Consider the following 20,873-nt stretch of genomic DNA (forward strand, 5'->3'; position numbering starts at 1 on the left):
TTAGATAGAAAATGTTAACCATTTATTATCTTAACTGGGACATTTTGGGAACAATTGGTGGGATTGGAAATAAACGAATGAACAGCGAAAAAGTTAAACTCCATATTAATAATAAAGAAATAAGCGAAGTTTCATCAACTTGATTTCTAGGCTTTGGATCCTGAGAAAAATAAGAGACTTTGTACACAATCAATGTTTCTTAACATTATATCATAGCTAAATTTATCCTTATTTAACATACTACAATATTGTGTGGGCAAGTAAGTTTCATACGTATCTGTCCAAACTATTGTTGCTACAAAGCAAACAAAGCTCAACAATATCTATGGGTTTAGGTCTCAAGGTCTCAGCAGTTTGATCATACAAACTCACATAACCAGAGTAAACAAAGTCTAACAACAACTATGAAGTCAGCCCTCCAGAGTTTGATCAAGTTGTTGTAGTAGTATGTTAGTAGTTTTTCCTTTGGAGAGGTTAATGAGATCCATGGAGGTTGAAGCAGTCTGATAAAAACTTCCCACGGACTCAAACAGATCTCAGATCGAAGTTCTGTGATTCCTGGATCACACCAGTGTGTATCAAGGTCAGGTACTGATGACTGAAAAGACAATCTCAGGTTCTATGAGACTTCTTGTAATATACCTGTTTTTTTCATTAACATTTTGTTTCAGACACTCTTAATGGATAATGAATTAAATGTAACATATATAACTTTTGATGGGCATGTGGAAGTGCAGAAATACAGATATCTTTATTTTGTGATCATGTTTACAGCATATATTCTAATACTTTGCAGTAATTCCACTATTGTGGGCATCATAGTGATTAACAAAGCCCTCCATGAGCCTATGTACATTTTCATTGCAGCTTTGTTAATCAACTCTGTTCTTTTCAGCACTGCTATCTATCCAAAGCTTTTGATTGACTTTTTATCAGAAAAACAGATCATATCTTATTCAGCCTGTCTCTTTCAGTGGTTTATATATTACACTCTAGTCTGTTCAGAATTCTTTCTGTTGTCAGCCATGGCCTATGACAGATATGTGTCTATATGTAAACCTCTGCAATATCCAACTATCATGACAAAAAAAACTGTTTATAATTTCCTGGTTTTAGCTTGGATGCTACCTGCTTCTCAGATGTCAGTTGGACCGTTGCTGATTGTTAATGAAAAACTCTGTTTCTTTATCTTGAAAGGAATAATTTGCAACAGCACAGTTAACACACTTCACTGTGTGAGTTCAGCAGTGCTGAATATATATGGCTTGATTGTGTTTGTAATTGCTGTACCTCTCCCTGTACTCTTCATACTTTTTACATACACCAGAATATTTATAATAACCTATCGAAGTAGTAGAGAAGTCAGGAGAAAAGCTGCACACACCTGTTTACCCCACCTGTTGGTTCTGATTAACTTTTCCTGTTTGCTTGCATATGATGTACTTCTTTTTCGACTGAAAATTGATTTTCACAAAACTGTACGTTTGATAATGTCTTTACAACTAGTAATATATCATCCTCTCTTTAATCCGATCATGTATGGACTGAAAATGAAAGAAATTTATAAACACCTGAAGAGGTTGCTGTGCAAAATGGTCTGATGTATTAACACTTTTGTACAGTCATTGTTTTGTAATACTGCAGAGATTTGATTACTCTGAACATTTTAAGACTTTAAAGACATGATCAATGTCCTTAAAATATACATAGGATAACAAATGTTAAGCACTTATTGATCCCCAGGGGGTTTCAGGAGTTGCAGCAGCAAAACGACAGAAATAAGTAGAGATAGGCTAAATAGAGAAATAAAAATGTATATCTATAGTACAGTAGTGTGTGTATACAGTATATAGAATGGGGTAGTGTAGTAGTAGTAGTAGTAAGTAGTAGAAGATACAATTTTTTTTAATTTTCACCTGTTTACCATACCCAAATTGGAAAAAACAAAGAACTATAAGGCCAAAATGCATGTATGAGGCTCCATTTGAAACCTGAATTATTTATTGTTTGTTATTAATTATTGTTTGTTTAAAAAATCTGGTTAAAACAAAAACCTAACCTACTACAGTTCCAACATAACTCAAAACGTGTTTTTGATCTTCGTCCATATTAAGTCATATTTGAATGTGTATATGCATCATTTGCTAAAATCTAGTTATTTGGGACCAGCTATTTTCGAGAACAAAAGCATTCATTCCAAAAGTTACATTGCTGATGCTTGAAATGTTTGAGTTTATGACAATATAACTTCTCACGTCTCTCTTTCTTAATTTGTTCTTCAATGTACTGTAGCGAGCAACAGAGTGAGCTGTACCCAGAATGCTGTTAGAATAACTGACCGAGATAAAGCCCATGCCATTGCTAAGATGTGACCTCAATTGGGTTTGTATCAAGTTCTTGATAAATTTGGCTTTCACAAGAAATTTATTAATTTAATGATGGGAATGTATAATGACTCAGCAGCTAGAGTGAAATCCATTGGTTTGTTATCGAAACCCGTTCAGGTAAAAAGAGGGGTAAAACAGGGCGATCTGCTCTCCCCACACATTTTTGCCCTGTGCATTGAGCCATTTGCGGAATGCATACGGACAAATATGGGTATAAAGGGCGTTAAGATACAAGATGAAGAGCATAAACTTGCGTTATATGCGGACGATGTTATAATATTCTTAACTGATATATATAAATCATTACCGGCGCTTTTGGAGGAAATTGGAAAATATGGGGCCATCTCACGCTATAAATTAAACTCAGCTAAAACTGAAGCCATGGAAATAGGATGTAATCTCCAAATAGAATTTAAGAAAAGGTTTAAGTTGAAATGGGATCAGAATAAAATAAAATATTTAGGCATTACAATCCCCAGAGAAATTGATAAATTGTATTTATGTAACTATAAAGTTCTGGAAAACTCCTTAAGGCAGGATCTTTTGCCACTTACAATATTTGAAACAATACAAATTATATAAAAATGAGCGTATTGCCACGCTTTCTTTTTTTTCCCAGATCCTTCCTTTATATCTAACAAGGTCATGCTTTAGGGAGTGGGAAAGAATGCTAGGAAGTTTTATTTGGGATGAAAAGAAACCAAGGGTAAAACTTAAATATTTACAACAAAATAGGGAACAAGGTGAGTTGGGTCTACCAAATTTGAGCTTTTATTACCATGCAGCCCAAGTTAAAAGCATTTTAGTTTTGATGAATAAGTAAATGAATCCTAAATGGAAATCTATTGAGAACAAATTGGTAGACTCACCCACCTCCCTAATTTTCTCAGGGCAAACTGCAGAAAGGGTTAAACATTTGAATCACTCTATTTACCATACATGGAAGAGCTGGAAAAAATTAGGTAAAATTATGAAAATAAAATCAACTGATACGGTTTGCCTGAGGGAAATTAGTCAGGACCCAGACTTCCCTCCAAATTGTATGGATGAGACTTTCAGGATATGGGAAACTAAAGGACTTATAAGATTCCATAAAATGTTCAAAGACCATGTACTTGATACATTTGAAAATGTATCTAATGTTATCTAATTATAACCTTCCAAGTAATCATTTTTTTTTAGATATCTCCAAGTAAGGAGCTATATAACAACAAACATACCGTCTTTTCAAGGTCTTAGTCCCATTGTGGAGCATATCTTGAAAGTCTATGAAAAGTCACGCTTTAAAAATGTAACGGGACAAATTTATAATATTTTAAACAATAACAATGATAATCAAATTTATAATATTTGGAACTCTTGGGATGAAGATATTGGAATAACAGTGACTGAAGAGGAGTGTAGTCAGGCATGTAAAAATGTTTTCTGTTATGTAGAGTCCCCCTATTGGCAGGAATATGCGTGGGAATTATTGGTTAGATTTTTTGTAACATTCCTGAAAATTAGTAAAAATACAAACCAAATACAATATTGTTGGAGAGAGTGTGGTGAATGTAAAGTTGACTTGGTTCACGTCCTATACACATGTTCAACAATTCAGTCATATTGGGTTAATGTGTCAAAATTACTTATTAAACTACTGGCCAGATTTTCATGGAAGTATAACAACTTAAAGATGCAGTTGGTAAGACTAAACTAACGTTCTGTCATATTTGCTGAAACTGACCCTATGTTCCAGTAGAACCTCGGGCAATTTTTACGTTAATCCTGATCGCTATACGTATGTCAGTACTGTCGCGGGCAAAAAAGTTGATCCGAATCGGTGCTAGCAGCATGGAGCTGCTGCAGCTGTGCCCAGAGCTCCTACTTTGCTAAAACGGCAGTTGGCTTGGTGCCTCTTAACAGACACAAAATGCATACATTAAAATGTCTGTATAACATGAATAGGGCTCTTACCTGACAACAAGATGTGTTTTCAACTCAGACATCCTGCCGCTAGCTCTAGCTACTAGCTGCTAGCTGCCGTCTGAGAATGTATTCAGCCAGGCTTCTGTGTAACTATCATGCAGCAGTTCCGTGTGTAGTGCATATTCATATCATCTATTGGCCAGCATCCTTCTGATTCCTCCCTGCCTTCCTCGCCTTCAAAATTTCGCCGCAAAGGCATGACTTGTCCTCCGGAGGACATCCACCAGACCAGTGGATGCTCAGTGGATTGTTGTCGGTCGTGGCAGGTGAGGAAGAAGGATGCCAGCCGGGCCTACTAGCCCGGTTAAGGAAACTACCACACACATCGCCACTGCCATGACTCCTACTCACCAACTCCAGATCGATGTCACACACAATAGAGGATATGAATATGAGCTGTGAGGTGCTTTCTCACCTCACAGATTTCTTTGGACCTGGATCCTGGCTGCAGCTGTTTCCCTGTTCCAAGATACAGCTACACTGGATGCCCTGTCCTCCAGCGCCATCATAAGAAATGTTGGAGGTATCTTTGATCAGGATATATTCTTTAATGCCCACATAAAACAAGAACTACCTTTTTCACATGCGTAACATTGCAAAACATTTGGCACATCCTGTCTCAAACAAATTAAAACAAACTTTATTCCTTAATTGTCAAATACACAGAGTACAATGTAGTAAAATGCTATTACTGTATTTAACCCATAGTATTAGGAGCAGTGGACAGCTATACATGCAGCATCTAGGAAGGAACTTGGGGTACAGTGTCTTGCTCAGGGACACTTTGAAAAGAAAAAAACATTCCATGCATGTCTAACTTTAAAGCTGTACTGTTGTAATTCCTTATTATCAGGTTTGCTTCAATACAATTCATAATTTATCCAGCTAAGTCTCCTAGAAACTGTTTCTTCACCATACTGGTTTTCTTGTTTGTCATGACTATAGGCTACATTCAGGGCTTTAAAATAACACCAAAAGCGGATAAAAAGTAACTGGTGGGTAACATTTTAAAGTTACTAGCCAATTTGGCCGGCAATAAATAAAGCAAATAACTCTGCATCTGTTTGAATCAGCCAGCTGCAGAAATGTTGCCGAATTGGTCTGTTTTCCGCCAAGACCTTTGGGTAGTGTTGTGTGTTTGGCTTGGAAACATCATCTTTCTCCAGCCAACACTGCTTGTAGAACTAAGCCTACATTTCCCATGAACACCATGTTGTGACGTGTCATACAACCGTTGGCAAACAGAATGGTGCAAATTAAATCACAGAAGCTGAATTTAACGTAAAGTTAGTTAGGGAAAACAAAAACCAAATGTGGTTAATGGAGAATCTGATTGGCTGGTAACTTTAAAAATCTATAAGCCGGGGCGGCTGGGGGTGCCGGGGCGGCCCCTCTCTTTCCCCCTTTCTAATAAAGGTAAAGGCCCCAAAAAAGAATCTACAAGCCATGTTGGTTGGTGATTAAAAAAGTTCATTTAAAGCCCTGGCTACAATATACATTGCTAATATAAAAAACATAACAGCAACAATATATATTTTTTTCTTTTTCCACAATGATATTAAAAATAATACTTTATATACAACACATATATATATATATATACACAAATGAGAAACAAAAAAAACACAAGCTAAACATAGAATCACACTGCACACATGGCTGTTGCTTTAAATATCTTTGAATTCATCAGAAGACAGAAAATGTTTTTTACTGATACAAATATTCAATACTGGTAACAAATTAGTGTATTTGCTACACCAACAAATGTAAACTTCAGTATGGATTTTGTGACTACGTAATGAGTAAAAAATAAGTCAAATTATTTGACTTGACATTGAAGCAAACAATGATTTTTACTATCTGTAAGCCCAAAACAAATCCTTAAATTAAATACCTTCAAAGAATGAGATAAATCACATCTTGCACTATTTTTACACAATTAAAAAAAGTGATTAGTTTTATTTGTCTTGACTGAACAATCTCTTTAGATGTTTGTAAATGTCTTTCATTTTCAATCCATATATGATCGGGTTAAAAAGAGGATGATACAAAATCATTTGTAAAGACATTATTAAATAAACAGTTTTGGGAAAATTTGTTTCCAGTCGAGCCAGAAGTACATCATATGCACTCAAACAGGAAAAGTTAATCAGGACCAATAGGTGGGGTAAACAGGTCTGTGCAGCTTTTCTCCTGACTTCTCTACTACTTCGATAGGTTATTATAAGTATCCTGGTGTATGTAAAAAGTATGAAGAGTACAGGGAGAGGTACAACAATTACAAAAACAATCAAGCCATATATATTCTGCATTATTGAACTCCCACAGTGAAGTTTTTGAACTGTGCTGTTGCAAATTATTCCTTTCAAAACAAAGTAACAGAGCTTTTTATTAAAACTCATTAATGGTCCCCCTGAAACCTGACAAGCAGGTAGAATCCAAGCTAAAATCAGGAAAATATAAACAGTTTTTTTTCTCATGATAGTTGGATATTGCAGAGGTTTACATATAGACACATATCTGTCATAGGCCATGACTGCCAACAGGAAGAATTCTGAAGAGGCTAGAGTGTAATATATAAACCACTGAAAGTGACAGGCTGAATAAGATATGATCTGTTTTTCAGATAAAAAGTCAATCAAAAGCTTTGGATAGATAGCAGTGCTGAAAAGAACAGAGTTGATTAACAAAGCTGCAATGAAAATGTACATAGGCTCATGGAGGGATTTGTTAATCACTATGATGCCCACAATAGTGGAATTACTGCAAATTATTAGAATATATGCTGTAAACATGATCACAAAATAAAGATATCTGTATTTGTGCAGTTCCACATGCCCATCAAAAGTTATATATGTTACATTTAATTCATTATCCATTAAGATTGTCTAAAACAAAATGTTAATAAATAAAACAGGTAAATTACTGGAAGTCTCATATAACCTGAGATTGTCTTATTTAGTGATCAATACCTGACCTTGATACGTACTGGTGTAGCCCCGCAAACACAGATATTGGATCTGTGACCTGTTTGAGTCTGTGAGAAGTTTTTATCAGACTGCATCAACCTCCATGGACCTCATTAACCTCTCCAAAGGAAAAGCTACTAACATGTAAACAACTTGATCAAACTCTGGAGATCTGAAGTCATAGTTGATGTTAAACTTTGTTTGCTCAGGTTATTAGGTCATATTTAGAAAGACAATGTGGGGAGCTTGGGTAGCTCACCTGGAAGAGCATGCGCCCATATATAGAAGTTCATTCCTTGATGCAGCGGCCCAAGTTTCGAGTCCCTTTGCTGCATGTCATTACCAAGGTTTCTGTCTTTCATGTCTTCAGCTGTCCTATAAAAATAAAGGCCTTAAATCCCCAAAAAATAATCTTAACAAAAGAACAAAGAATGACACTCTGAGAGCAAAAACGTCCGCAAAGGCCAAAGGTGCATTCACATGGTCCTCCAATTGTCCCATATCGTGAGTTTGGAAGAAGTTTATCTGAAACTTAGTTTGCTCAGGTTATGTGAGATCAGGCCAGCTGACAGTCTTGCCTGGGCCCGGGACGAGATAATCTTAGATAGGCCCCCCGCACCCAGATCTCTCCTTTTCCCTTGCTCTTCCTGTCCTCTGCTTCCATTGTGGGATGTGGAATATGTCAAATAGTTTGGGAATTCCCTGACCTCTGCATCTGCTGGCAATTCCTTTGCCCTCTCTGAGTAAGGCGTTCGTTTTGCCATCACACGTATGAGGTTCACTCTATCACAGCCGGTCATTCTAGTTGGCCATTATGCAGGATCGCTGAAATTAAGTGTGTGATCAATCTCTGATCCATCCTGCTTAGACTCTCTCGACGGTGCAGCGGGCCCCTCCTGCATCACTGTGACGCTCTCTCTCTTTCTTTCTTTCTTTCTCTCTCTCTTTCTCCCTCTCCTTCTCTCTCTTCTCTCTCACCGATAGCCTGACTCTGTCCCTCCCTCATCACTCTCTCTGTCACCTGACTGCAGCTGGATCTCTCTCCTCTGTCTCATCCTCTCTGACGGAGCTACCAAACTCAACTGTTTCTGTCAAAGAGAACGTGTTGCGTCAGGCTTTATACAAGCTAATGGACGTTAACATTAGAGCTGGCCTGTTAGCTTACGTTACAAGGCTCGTAAACGTTGGCTGCGCTGTTTCTTACCTTGCTCTACGTTGACTTTACTAGTTCCAGCTTCATCGTCACCACCTTTTTTAAAAATATTTGTTTAGAAAATCTCTAAGGCCTCTATTTTCTTCTTCTCTTCTCTTTTCTTTACTTTTCTGAGCACTGGACTTGTGCTGAGCGGACATTTTGAACATACTGAACTTCAAATCAAATGATAACATCAAACTTTAATCAGTGGCCAAACCACTTTTGTGTTGAGGGTGCGGGATTATTGACCACTATTTCAAGGACAATTAGGAAGAAAACAAATGAAAAGCTTTTATGTAACTCATATTACATATCTTTATGGTAGATGGGAGCTAAGTTATGTATAGATTTGAAGACAAAGAGAAGAATTTTGAAATCTATTCTCTGTCGAACGGGCAGCCAGTGCAGAGATTTGAGAATGGGGTGATGTGGTCATATTTGCGACTGTTAAGGATAAGTCTGGCCACAGCATTTTGGACTAAGTGAAGATGGGCAATTTGGGAACTAGATATACCACAATAAAGTGAATTGCAATAATCTAGCCGGCACGTGATGAATGCATGAACCGCCATTTCCAGAGTTATCGGGGTGAGAAAGCCTTTAATTTTAGACGATAGACGAAGTTGGAAAAAACCATAGCTGACTACAGATGAAATGTGTTCATCAAATTTTAAGGACTGGTCCACAAGAACACCCAGGTTCCGCACTCCTGCAGATCTAAAAACAGTAAGACTCCCCAAGTCTAGGCTTGTAGACTGGGACCTTTCACTCGGGCTAAAAACAATGACCTCGGTCTTATCGTCATTTAAATAGAGGAAATTTTGAGCCAGCCATGCCTTCACCTCCTCTAAGCATAGCAGGAGAGAGTTTAACGGTTATTTCTACTGATTGGCATGGCATTAGTATATTTTCTAAGTCTGTGTTAGCAGTGTGGCTGCAGAATTTTGGCCTTGTGTTTGGATTGTGTTGTGGAAAATCTCTTTGGTGTTCAGTGATGAAGCTGGAAAATAAGTTTGTCTGACACGCTGGAGTTCTCTAAGTTATTTTCTTTAATCTTTTGCAAAAGAAGGAGACAGTTTAACGGACTGACAAGCAATCTGAGAAAGTATGTCAGTGAACAAAGAAACTTCATGGTTTTTATAGCTAAGCATGAGATGGGAGGGACCATTTTCCTGCTGACACTGCTTTGTTTACTGCTGAGCTTTGAGCTTTTTGTGGAAGTCTTCCTCGGCCCGCAGAAGTCATTCTCTCATGTAGAGCTGAGCTTTGAGGCTTTTGCGGAAGTCTTCTTCAGGCTGCGGAAAACCTCCTCAGCCCGCTGCCTCATGTAGAGTGTGCATGAGGGAGACAGAGGGGGCCGCATAGGCTTGCATGTCGGATACAGGAGAAGCTATGATCACCTTTTTAGAATAATAGAGTACTATACTGAATCCCTATAACTGATATATTATATAGAAAACGAGAGAGAGTAAATATTGTATAGTATAAAGTTAACATATATAAAATGATGAGAATATAAAAAACATGGAGTAATGGATAAAATATGAAGGAAATATCACACATCAGTATGACAGATAAAAACTTTCCACTACAATTGTAAGAATGTTTTTAGGATGTTTAGCGATGCGGAGTAGAGAGTATCTTAAGCCTGCAGCCACAATCAAGGGGCGACCACAATCCAAGGAAATCTGCAAGGCGAGAAAGCCCAAGGACTTCGCGGAAGAAGGTAAGTTAGTAACATGCATTAACGGGACATGAATGCACACAGATGGAGAAAGAGAGGGGCACAGTGTGTCATAGGAAGTCCCCTGGCAGTCTAAGCCTATAGAAATAAGGGCTGTTTCAAGGCAAACCTAAGCCAGCCCTAATTATATGCTATATCATTCATCAGTCTGCCTACCGAATGGAAATTGGGAGCCGGTTTCACTGAAGAGGAGCTTGGTAGTAGGACCCAAACGTAACTGCATTGTGGAAGTGCAGTCTTCTAGTAGGGCAATGGGATACTATAAGCTCTTTAAGACATGATGATGCCTGACCATTTAGGTTTTTGTCGGGCAGGAGAATGATTTTAAATTCAATTCTGGATTTTACACAGAGCCAGTCAACTGGAAAGTCCTAAGGGTATTCTAAGAGTAACCTGATAAAAAAACTAATAAATGCATGGACTATTTTTTCTGCATTTTTGAGACGTGATTTTTTTTACAATGTAACACAGGTGAAAAAGGCATTAAAGGATATATCCTGATCAAAGATAATTTACCATCAGTAAATTGTAGGTCATCCAGGTGTGTATGTCCTTTATGCATGCTTGAAGTTAGTTTAACTGTTAGGTTTCTTTTGGCTTGACCGATTATAATTAGGTATCATCTTCATAAGAGTGTTTCCTAATTATATTGCCTAGAGATAATGCGAATAGAATTGGTCCAATCACAGAGACTTGTGGAACACCATGGCTAACTTTACCTTGCATTTTTAACATGAAAAAACTGAGATCATGAACACACGAAGTCGGATGAACGTCTTCCAGACTTGGGAAATGGGACCATCAGAAGATCATCTGAATGCACCATTGTCCAGAGGTTTTTGCTCATAGAATGTAATTCTTAATGTGACAGAGTCATTTCATCTGAGCAAACAAAGTTAAACACCATCTATGAGTTCATGCCTCCAGAGTTTGATCAAATTGTTTACATGTTAGCAGCCTTTTCTTTGGAGAGATTAATGAGATCCATTATTGAAGCAGTCTGATAAAAACTTCCCGGAGACGTAAACAGTGTGTATCAAATTCAGGTACTATTGACTAATCAGACAATCTTAGGTAATATGAGACTTCTAGTAATATACCAGTTTTATTCATTAACATTTTGTTTTAGACAACCTTAATGTAAAATGAATTAAATGTGACATATATGACATGGAAGTGCAGAAATACACATATCTTTATTTTGTGATCATGTTTGCAGCATATATTCTAATAATTTGCAATAATTCCACTATTGTGTGCATCATAGTGATTAACAAAGCCCTCCATGAACCTATGTACATTTTCATTGCAGCTTTGTTAACCAAAAAAAAGGTAATATCTTATTCAGCCTGTATTTTTCAGTGGTTTATATATTACACTCTAGCCATTTCAGAATTTTTCCTGTTGTCAGCCATGGCCTATGACAGATATGTGTATCTATGTAAACCTCTGCAATATCCAATTATCATGAAAAAAACAACTATTAATATCTTCCTGATTCTAGCTTGGATTCTGCCTGCTTGCCAAACCTCAGTCAGTCCTTTAATAAGTGCTAATAATAAGCTCTGTGACTTTATTTTATATATGATATAGCACCTTTCACAGACAGAGTCACAAAGTGCTTCACACTAAAGACATTTGATTAAAATACATTAAAACCCAAAGCAGAAAATAAACAAGCAACAAAAATTGCAGTTTGAATGAGGATTAAAAGAATAACACCCAAAATTACAAACATTAGACAAAAGCCAGTTGAAACAAGTATGTTTTCAGATGCTTTCTAAAAGCGTCAACCGAGACTGCAGAACGTAAGTTAACAGGAAGAGTGTTCCACAAGGTCGCTGCTACCACTTCAAAGGAACGATCACCTTTAGTCTTTAAACGAGTGTGTGGGACCACCAGTAGTCCCTGGTTAGAAGACCTGAGTGACCTGTTAGTGATGTACGGCTGGAGCAGGTCAGAGATATAAACATGCGCCTGTCCATGCAATGCTTTATATGTAAGAACTAGAACCTTAAATTGGATCCTGAACTTTATTGGAAGCCAATGTAACATGGATAACACAGGAGTAATGTGTGACATTCTGTTGGACCTGGTCAACAGCCTAGAAGCGGAATGTTGCACTAGTTGCAGACGGTCCTGGGAGGACTTGCTAAGACAAGTGAAAATGGAGTTGCAGTAATCAAGCTGTGATGAAACAAAACCATGAATTATCATCTCAAGTTCCCCTTGCGAAACCACCGTCCTTATTTTAGAAATGTTTCTCAGTTGGAAGAAACATGTACGAGTCAGAGACCTGATATGTTGTTCAAGAAACATATTCTGATCAAATATAACACCAAGGTTTCTAAGATTGGACTGTACCACTGAAGAAAGGGACCCCAGAAGATTAACAACTTTGGAGGCTGTAGTATCCGGAGCAACAATAAGAACTTTGGTCTTAGCCTCATTAAGCTGCAAGAAATTGTTTGCCAACCAATCCTTAATGGAGGACAAACAATTGAGCAATGCTGACACTTTGTTAATTTCCTCCGGCTTAAAAGAGACATACAGCTGGATGTCATCAGCGTAGAAATGGTAACTTATATCTCCAAATTGCCTAATTAAGTGGCCTAGGGGAAGCATATACAAAGTAAATAAAATTGGACCTAACACAGAGCCCTGCGGCACCCCACAGTAAAGAGCCGCGTTTTCAGAGTAGTAATAGGTAGTAGTAGAGAAGTCAGGAGACCTGTTTACCCCACCTGTTGGTTTTAATAAATGTTTCCTGTTACAGTACATATTATTCTAGCTCAACTGGAAACAAATGTTTCCAAAACTGTACGTTTAATAATGTCTCTACAAATAATGCTGTATCATCCTCTTTTTAATCCGATCATTTATGGACTGAAAATTAAAGAATTTTATAAACACCTCGAGATTGTTCCGTCCAGACAAATTAAACTAATATTTTCAACTGTGTACACTCATTACAACTTATGCAAAGATTCTCAGAAGGTATTTGATTTAAGGAGTTGTTTCTAATAGACTTAAACACAAGCAAATGTGTTTTTAGCTTCAACAATGTCATGTTAAATATTTATTTAGCTGATATTTAAAAATCCAACATTTTTTTTTATCTTATCATGGTATCACAACATATCATGAAGTTTCAAGTTTGTTTTTGTAGTGAAATAGAACTTTGTTACCAGTATTGAAATTTTTATCAGTACCATATTTTCTCTGTCTTTTGATAAAATTCCAAGATGTCTAAATCAACAGCCTTGAATGCAAGAGTGCATACCTTTTGTGAGTTTTAAGTTTTACTTTTGTTTTGTTTAGGGTTGGCAATATATTGTATGTAAAGGGTTAGTAGTATGAAATGCTTTTTTTATTTCATTGTGGAAAAATAAACAAATAAAAAAGAAACCATATTATTGTTGCTATCACATTTTTCTTTTCATTATTATTGGCACTATTTGTAGACTTTGCCTCATGACAAACAAGAAAACCAGCACTGCAAGCTTTCTAACAGCCTTAGTTGGGTAAATCATGAACTGCAGAACTGATTTTGGATTTATGGAACTGTATATATTCTGCACGAGCTGCATTTGTGACGAAGACTATAGGTAAAAAGCCTCTTTAGCGAAGATTAAAGAAGGCCAAAATGGGTTAACTGTTGGGCCAGAGTCTGCATTAAGACTCACACATTTGTCAGACAGAAATTAACTTAATTTGACAACAGTGGACCAAAACAAAAATGGATGTAAATGCTATATTTATATATGTCTTTGTTAGCATTCTGGCTTCAAATTTTTAGCCTGACTTCGTCATACTCAGATTCTAGACAGAATATGAGTGATACTGCTCCATTGGGCTGTGATTATGGGGCATGTTTCAACCAAACCAGAGAAGAAAATGCCTCTGCACTCAATTGGATAGATCTACAACAAATGAGAGCAACGGAGTATGTGATGTATGTTGTTGCTACAATGAGACTAACGTTATGATCGTACCAAGTTTGAGTTAGCAAACGCACATCGACACCTAGGTACAAGATATGTTTACAACATTTGATTCATATTACGACATTGTGAGTTATTTACTAAGTCAGACAGTCAGACTATCTCTTACCATTTGTAAGTGAAAAGAACTTCATCCACGACGATACCCATTACGTTGGTTTGAAAAACATCTGAGCCTAGCATGTCCCTCCACTTCTTGTTCAGAAGCCTGTTGATCATCTGTCCATTATTGTATAAAGCCCGTTCTGACAATTTGATTGGTCTGAACAGCTCTTGTTCGAGCATAGTTGCTCCACAATGGATCAAGTCCAGACTGAACTTCCCAAACTTAAATATTGTGGACTGGCTAAGTTCGGCTGGCATCCAGGCTAGAAAATTTTGGCCTTGCATTTGGATTGTAACTCCTAATTTCCACCGGTTGCAGAACGGCTGTGGAATGGCTCCATGGCCTGCCGTCCATCAATACCCATCAGGTCCGGATTTGTTGAGGAACGGTTGCGGCCATGACTGACAGCTGTAGTCACGAGAATAGAACAACAAAACCAACAACAGTTTCCATCCAGAGGAGTAGAGGGGAAACAATGCTGTGCTGTGTTTTCAAGGTGTAGTGCAGGGAAATATGATCCACCGTGAGCACGGTGTATTTTATTTTGAAAATAAACCAGATGTTTTATTTTGTCTCTGTGCTTGACTTCCTGTCCCGCAGAATCTGAATTGTGCTAAATTGCTGCGGCGCTCTCGGGTGTCCGGCAAAAATAGAAGCTCTGCGTATATTCTCCGTAGCTGGTTCCGGAGCCGTTCCACATCCGTTCCGCAACCAGTGGAAACTGTCGGTAAGAATGTTCTGAGGTTGTTTAGCGATGCAGAGTAGAGTAGAGATCTTAAACCTGCAGCCACGATCAAGGTGTGCCCACAATCCAAGAAAATCTGCAAGGTGAAAAAGCACAAAGACTTTGGGGAAGAAGCTAAGTTATTAACATGTGTTAATGGGACATGAATGCACACAGATGGTGTAATAGAGGAGCACAGTGTGTCATAGGAAGTATCCTTGCAGTCTGAACCTATAGCAGCATAAATAAGGGCTGTTTCAAGGCAAACCTGAGCCAGCCCTTACTACTGATACGCTTTATCAGAGAAGAGAATTTTAAGGTTACTCTTAAATGTGGAGACAGTGTCTGCCTCCCGAACCAAAACTGAGATCAGGTTCCACTGAAGAGGAGCTTGGTAGCGGAAGGCTGTGTCTCCCAGAATACTTCTGGAGACTTTTGGAACCAAAAGTAACTCTGCATTCTGGAAGTGAAGTCTTCTAGTAGGGCAATAGGGTACTATGAGCTCTTTAAGTCATGATGGTGACTGACCATTAAGTGCTTTGTTGGTGAGGAAAAGTCCAGCCTCGAACTAACAAATACATGGACTAGTTTTCGGCATCTTTTTGAGACAGGATGTGTCTTTTTGCAATGTTACGCAGGTGAAAAAGGCAGTGCTTGAAGTTTGTTTTACATGGGAGTTAAAGTATATATCCTGATAAAAGATAACTGAGATTTCTTACGGTGGTGTTGGGGGCCAGGGCAACGCCATCCAGAGTAGCTATAAAATAAGATAACAGGATGGATGTGATTGGGGCTAAGTACAATAACTTCATGTTATTTGAGTTTAACATCAGGAAATGGTACACACCATGACTAACTTTAACATGCAAGGAGGATTCCTTGTTAACAAGAATAAACTGAAATCATGAACACACCAAAGTCAGAGGAACAACTTCCCAACTCAGGAAAGGGTAACATCAGAGGATCATGTGAATGCACTATTGGCCTTTCCAGAGGTCTTTGCTCTAAAGCCCAGTTCAGACCAAAGACTCATGACAAGACAAAACTGTATTAGAACATTGCAGTGGTCTAAACCTGCTCATCACAGCTCAACTCAAGCCAGCAGATGGTGTTGCTGCAACTCAGCTGGTCAAGTCTCCAGAAGCTGGTTTTAGAAAGTGAGGGACTGTATGTGGTAATGCTAGCTAGAGAGTGAACATAAGAGAGCCAGCAGCGTTGGAACACAGCAGTGAGTTAGAGAAATTTAAACATTTTCTCCATTTTTTTATCACTAGAAATGCAGCTGTAGTAAGCATCTCATTATTACTAACTTTATCCACATTAATATTTAGATGCAACAAATAATATCCAGCTACATAAAAGCCTAAAAGTTGGAAGTTAGAAACTTCCGGCGTGGGAAAAGGCGGAGTGAGTAGCATCTCTTTCTCGCTCCCAACTTCTCCGTTTACAACCTTCTTACAGTGCAGCCAAAGAGCGACAACTGACCACCAATACTTAACTATATTTGGCAGCATCTCGCTATGTAGAGAGGATGGCCAGCAAGTTGAAAAGAGTGGACCAGAAAAGAGAAGTCGCCCTACCGAGCAAAGTGCTATACGCGCTAGCAGCTATGCTAGCTAACCACAAGGCTTCGCTTATGACTGAGTTCAAGGCTTCGCTTATGACTGAGTTCAAATCGGAATTCAACATGGCATTCTCCAAACTCGAGGTGAGGGTAGATAAATTCCACACTACGCTACTGGATCACCAACAGCGTCTTTCATCGCTGGAGACATTTGCCAATTTCACGAGTCCATCCATCCATCTTCATTCAATTCAATTCAATTCAATTTTATTTATAGTATCAAATCATAACAGAGTTATCTCGAGACACTTTACAGATAGAGTGGGTCTAGACCACACTCTATAAATTACAAAGCCCCAACAATTACATTAATTCCCTCAATTCCCTTCATCCGCTTATCCAGTGACGGGTCGCGGGGAGCAGCTCCAGCAGGGGACCCCAAACTTCCCTTTCCTGAGCCACATTAACCAGCTCCGATTGGGGGATGCCGAGGCGTTCCCAGGCCAGGTTGGAGATATAATCCCTCCACCTAGTCCTGGGTCTTCACCGAGGCCTCCTCCCAGCTGGACGTGCCTGGAACACTTCCCTACGGAGGCGCCCAGGTGGCATCCTTACCAGATGCCTGAACCACCTCAACTGGCTCCTTTCGACGCGAAGGAGCAGCAGCTCTACTCCGAGCTCCTCACGGATGACTGAGCTTCTCACCCTATCTCTAGAGAGACGCCAGCCACCCTCCTGAGGAAAACCATTTCGGCCGATTGTACCCTAGACTATGCCTCATGACAAACAAGAAAACTAGCACTGTGAGGTTTCTAACAGCCTTAGTTGGGTAAATCATGAACTGCAGAACTGATTTGGGATTTATGGAATTGTATATATTCTGCACCAGCTGCATTTGTGACAAAGACCATAGACACAAGAGAGAGGAGCGAGAGAGAACAGCAAAATAGTGCCTGTGTTTTCTTTGGCCGCTGCTGCATCGCATCTGTGTCAGCTTTCCATGTTTGTCCTCGTCCCATTTGTTGTCATATCAGCCTCAAGATTGTGTCTCAGCTACTCAGACTTATGATTGTTATTGGACATCAGAGTGTCTTTGAAAGGACTCTTTGAAAGATGGGAAAGTTTCTACAAACTTTTCCACTCCCCCTTGTGTGTCCTCCCTCTTCATCTGAGTATAGCTCCTGTTTACGTCCAGGGGGCCCCGGTATTCCCAAGAAGAGACAGAGAAGAAGGGGCTGCAGAGCTGGCGCTCAGGTCAAGATGAGGCGATTTTCCTGGATGTGGGTGCTCTGACCTTATCGCGGAGAACTGTCCCGGTGGTTGCGGCCGGTTTCCCTCCGGGATGCGGGTGGAATTACTCCCCAACTGCAGTGCCAGTGGATGTTTTGGCCTGAGTGCCTCTTCTGTCCCAGCGATGTGCTGTTGGCAGTGGACCTGCCGCTACCGATGGTTGCTGTGCTGTCTGACCAGCTACTGAACGCTCGCCACAGCTGGAGATCACGTGACCGCCTCAACTGTTGAGGATGCCGGTCTGCCATCATCATTGCAGTATGCCCTGCTCAAAGCTCATTCCATTTCTAACAAAACTTTTATTCTTAACTAGCTTTTTACCAGTGAGAATATAGATTTTATGTTCCTTATGGAAACCTGGCAAAGGGAAAATGAGTTTGTTCTATTAAATGAGCTTTGGCCTGTTGACTGCTCTGTTACTGGGAATTTCCACCGGTTGCGGAATGGCGGCGGACTCATTAGGTTGCCATTAAAGTCAATGTATAATAATAATAATTTATACTTTCTTAATCCCGCAAGGGGAAATTCCAATGTTTTCACTCTGTTGTTATTACACACAGGTCTGAATTACACACAAATGCTCAGAACCTATACATGCACTAATGGAGAGATGTCAGAGTTAGGGAGCTGCCCATGGAAAGGCGCTCTGAGCAAGCGGGGGTTCGGTGCCTTGCTCAAGGGCACCTTGGCAGTGCCCAGGAGGTGAACTGGCATCTCTCCAGCTACCAGTCCGATGGGGATTTGAACACCCAGACTCTTAACCTGGGGGTTGGGTGGAAACGGGGGGGTTATCAATAGTTAGAGAAAAACTGTTGGTTTTGGATAGAGTGGATTTGGTGCCAATGAGGAGAACCTCGGTTTTATTACTGTTTAATTTCAAGAAGGTTTGGGTAAACCAGGTTTTTATTTCAGAGATGCAATCAGTAAGGGAGGTGGGCGGGAGAGTGGACGAGGGTTTGGTGGAGAGGTAGAGGTGGGTGTCATCAGCATAACTGTGGAAGTGAATGTTAAATTTGCAGAAGATATTGCCGAGGGGAAGCAGGTAAATGATGAAGCGTTGGGGCCCCAGTACAGAGACCTGGGGCACACCTGAAGTGACGGAGGAGGGAATGGATTTAAAAAAAAAGAAAAAATTGAATGAACTGAGTGCGTCCAGAGAGTAAGATGTGAACCAGTCTAACGGAGTGTGGGTGATGCCGATGGAAGATAGCCTGTTGAGGAGGGTGGTGTGACAGATGGTATCAAAGGCTGCACTCAGGTCGAGGAGGATGAGGATGGTGAGGAGTCCAGAGTCAGCTGCCATAAGGAGGTTGTCGGTGATTTTGATAAGTGCTGTTTCAGTGCTATGGAGTGGGCGGAAACTGGACTGGAACTGTTCGTACAGGTTGTTGTGAGATAGGTGAGAATGGAGTTGAGAGGCAACTGTTTTTTCAAGGATTTTGGAGATGAATGGTAGATTGGATATAGGACGGAAGTTGTTGAAGTTGGTGGGGTCGGTTTTTTCAAGATTGGGGTAATGGCAGCAGTTTTAAAGGATGTAGGGACAGTTCCAGTGGTGAGAGAGAAGGCTTTAACAAGTTGTGTGGGGAGTGGGTCAAGTTGACAGGTCGATGGCTTGGATTTCCGGGTGAGTTCTCTGATTTCTGAAATAGGGGGGAGCTGGAAGGAGGAGAATGAGTGTGTAGATGGGTGAAAGTCGGCTGAGATGTTGAGGTGAGGGATTTTATATATTTAGAATAAAATTTAATTTCTAAAATTTAGAATATTTTAGAATATATTTATTTTTAGGCTGATAACAATTTTGTGTGAAACAATACTTTGTGTTTTTTTTTTTTTTTTTTTGGTGGGGGTTTTTTTTTAAGATTTTTTTTTTTTTTTTTTTTTTTTTTTTAAAAAAATTTTTTTTTTTTTTTTTTTTTTTTTTTTTTTTTTTAGGTGTGGTTGGGGGGGGTGAACAAATCCAACCATTACACCCCCACGCCAGTAGGGGGAAGAGTAGGTAGCTAGCTAGCTAGCTAACGTTAACGTAATATGTTATATGTCCCTAAGAGCCGATGTGGGTTTAGGGTTTAACACTTATCTTACGATACATCCGAGGGCTGTATGCTGTAAAGCCTGTAACGTGGATGAGAGATAAAGCCATGGATGTGTTAACAGAAGCCTAGCTACATTATTTACACAATTCAAATATTCTTTTTGCAATCAGTACAAATTGTATGGTCTTTTATTTCAGATGAATCCGTTCCACAAGAAAAAAAGCCTTCCAGGACGGAGCGTATGTCTGGAAGCCCTGTCCGTAAGTTAACATTTATGCATGCATTTAAGAAATCAGAGTCATATTTCCTACCATGGAACTACTGAAATTCAACCTGGTGCATATCACGTGACTGTTCTGATGAGTTTGTCTCCTCCTGCCCTTTTTCAGGTCAGCAGATGTCACTGTTGAGACCAAGCAGGGGGTTAAACATTGATTTTAACCAAAAATGGCTCAGATTGAGCTGACTGCAGAGACAAAGGACACAGGTAAGGCAAGACAAAGGATCTTGGCCTACATGTGAATCCCAAAGCCAGTTTCACCAAACTCGTACAGGCTGCCACTTGGAAGCAGAGTCACCAAAATGGAGATACTACCTCCCACACTTGGAGGGCAAGGCAGACTGGTGGTGAGACAAAGAACTGCTTCACACCTGTGACAAGGTTAAATTTTTCCCATTGGCTGTCGGGCCTTTGAATGCACCACCCCGCCACTAGGAGGTGGAGGAAGGATAAAAGCTGTCGGCGTTGGTGTCTCTTGGCTTTCCACGGTAACTGTCGCGCTAATCTGGCGGAGGTGTGGCTGTCTTCTGTGTACCTGTCATTTCTGTCTGCTGCATGCCGCCTCCCCTGAGCGTGCTCTGCATAACAGCCCTCTAGTGGCTGTGC

The 20,873-nt window shown here is 39.6% G+C and overlaps 2 protein-coding genes across 2 annotated transcripts; one reads left to right on the plus strand and one right to left on the minus strand.

Annotated features, from left to right (window-relative positions):
* The first annotated feature begins 680 nt into the window (after positions 1–680).
* LOC120569441 (olfactory receptor 11A1-like) lies at positions 681–1,601 on the plus strand. The gene has a single exon (XM_039817309.1). The coding sequence runs from the start codon at positions 681–683 to the stop codon at positions 1,599–1,601; it is 921 nt and encodes a 306-aa protein (XP_039673243.1).
* A 4,712-nt stretch (positions 1,602–6,313) lies between these two features.
* Positions 6,314–7,234, minus strand: LOC120569442 (olfactory receptor 2AT4-like). Its single transcript, XM_039817310.1, has one exon. It carries the CDS (start codon positions 7,232–7,234, stop codon positions 6,314–6,316), a length of 921 nt encoding a protein of 306 aa, XP_039673244.1.
* Positions 7,235–20,873: the final 13,639 nt, after the last annotated feature.

This window comes from Perca fluviatilis, chromosome 12 (assembly GCF_010015445.1).
Source record: "Perca fluviatilis chromosome 12, GENO_Pfluv_1.0, whole genome shotgun sequence".
Classification (NCBI taxonomy): domain Eukaryota; kingdom Metazoa; phylum Chordata; class Actinopteri; order Perciformes; family Percidae; genus Perca; species Perca fluviatilis.

Excerpts from the sequence above, each read along its gene's own strand:
- LOC120569441 (XM_039817309.1), top strand. The coding sequence starts at position 681 with ATGGATAATGAATTAAATGTAACATATATAACTTTTGATGGGCATGTG.
- LOC120569442 (XM_039817310.1), bottom strand. The coding sequence starts at position 7,234 with ATGGATAATGAATTAAATGTAACATATATAACTTTTGATGGGCATGTG.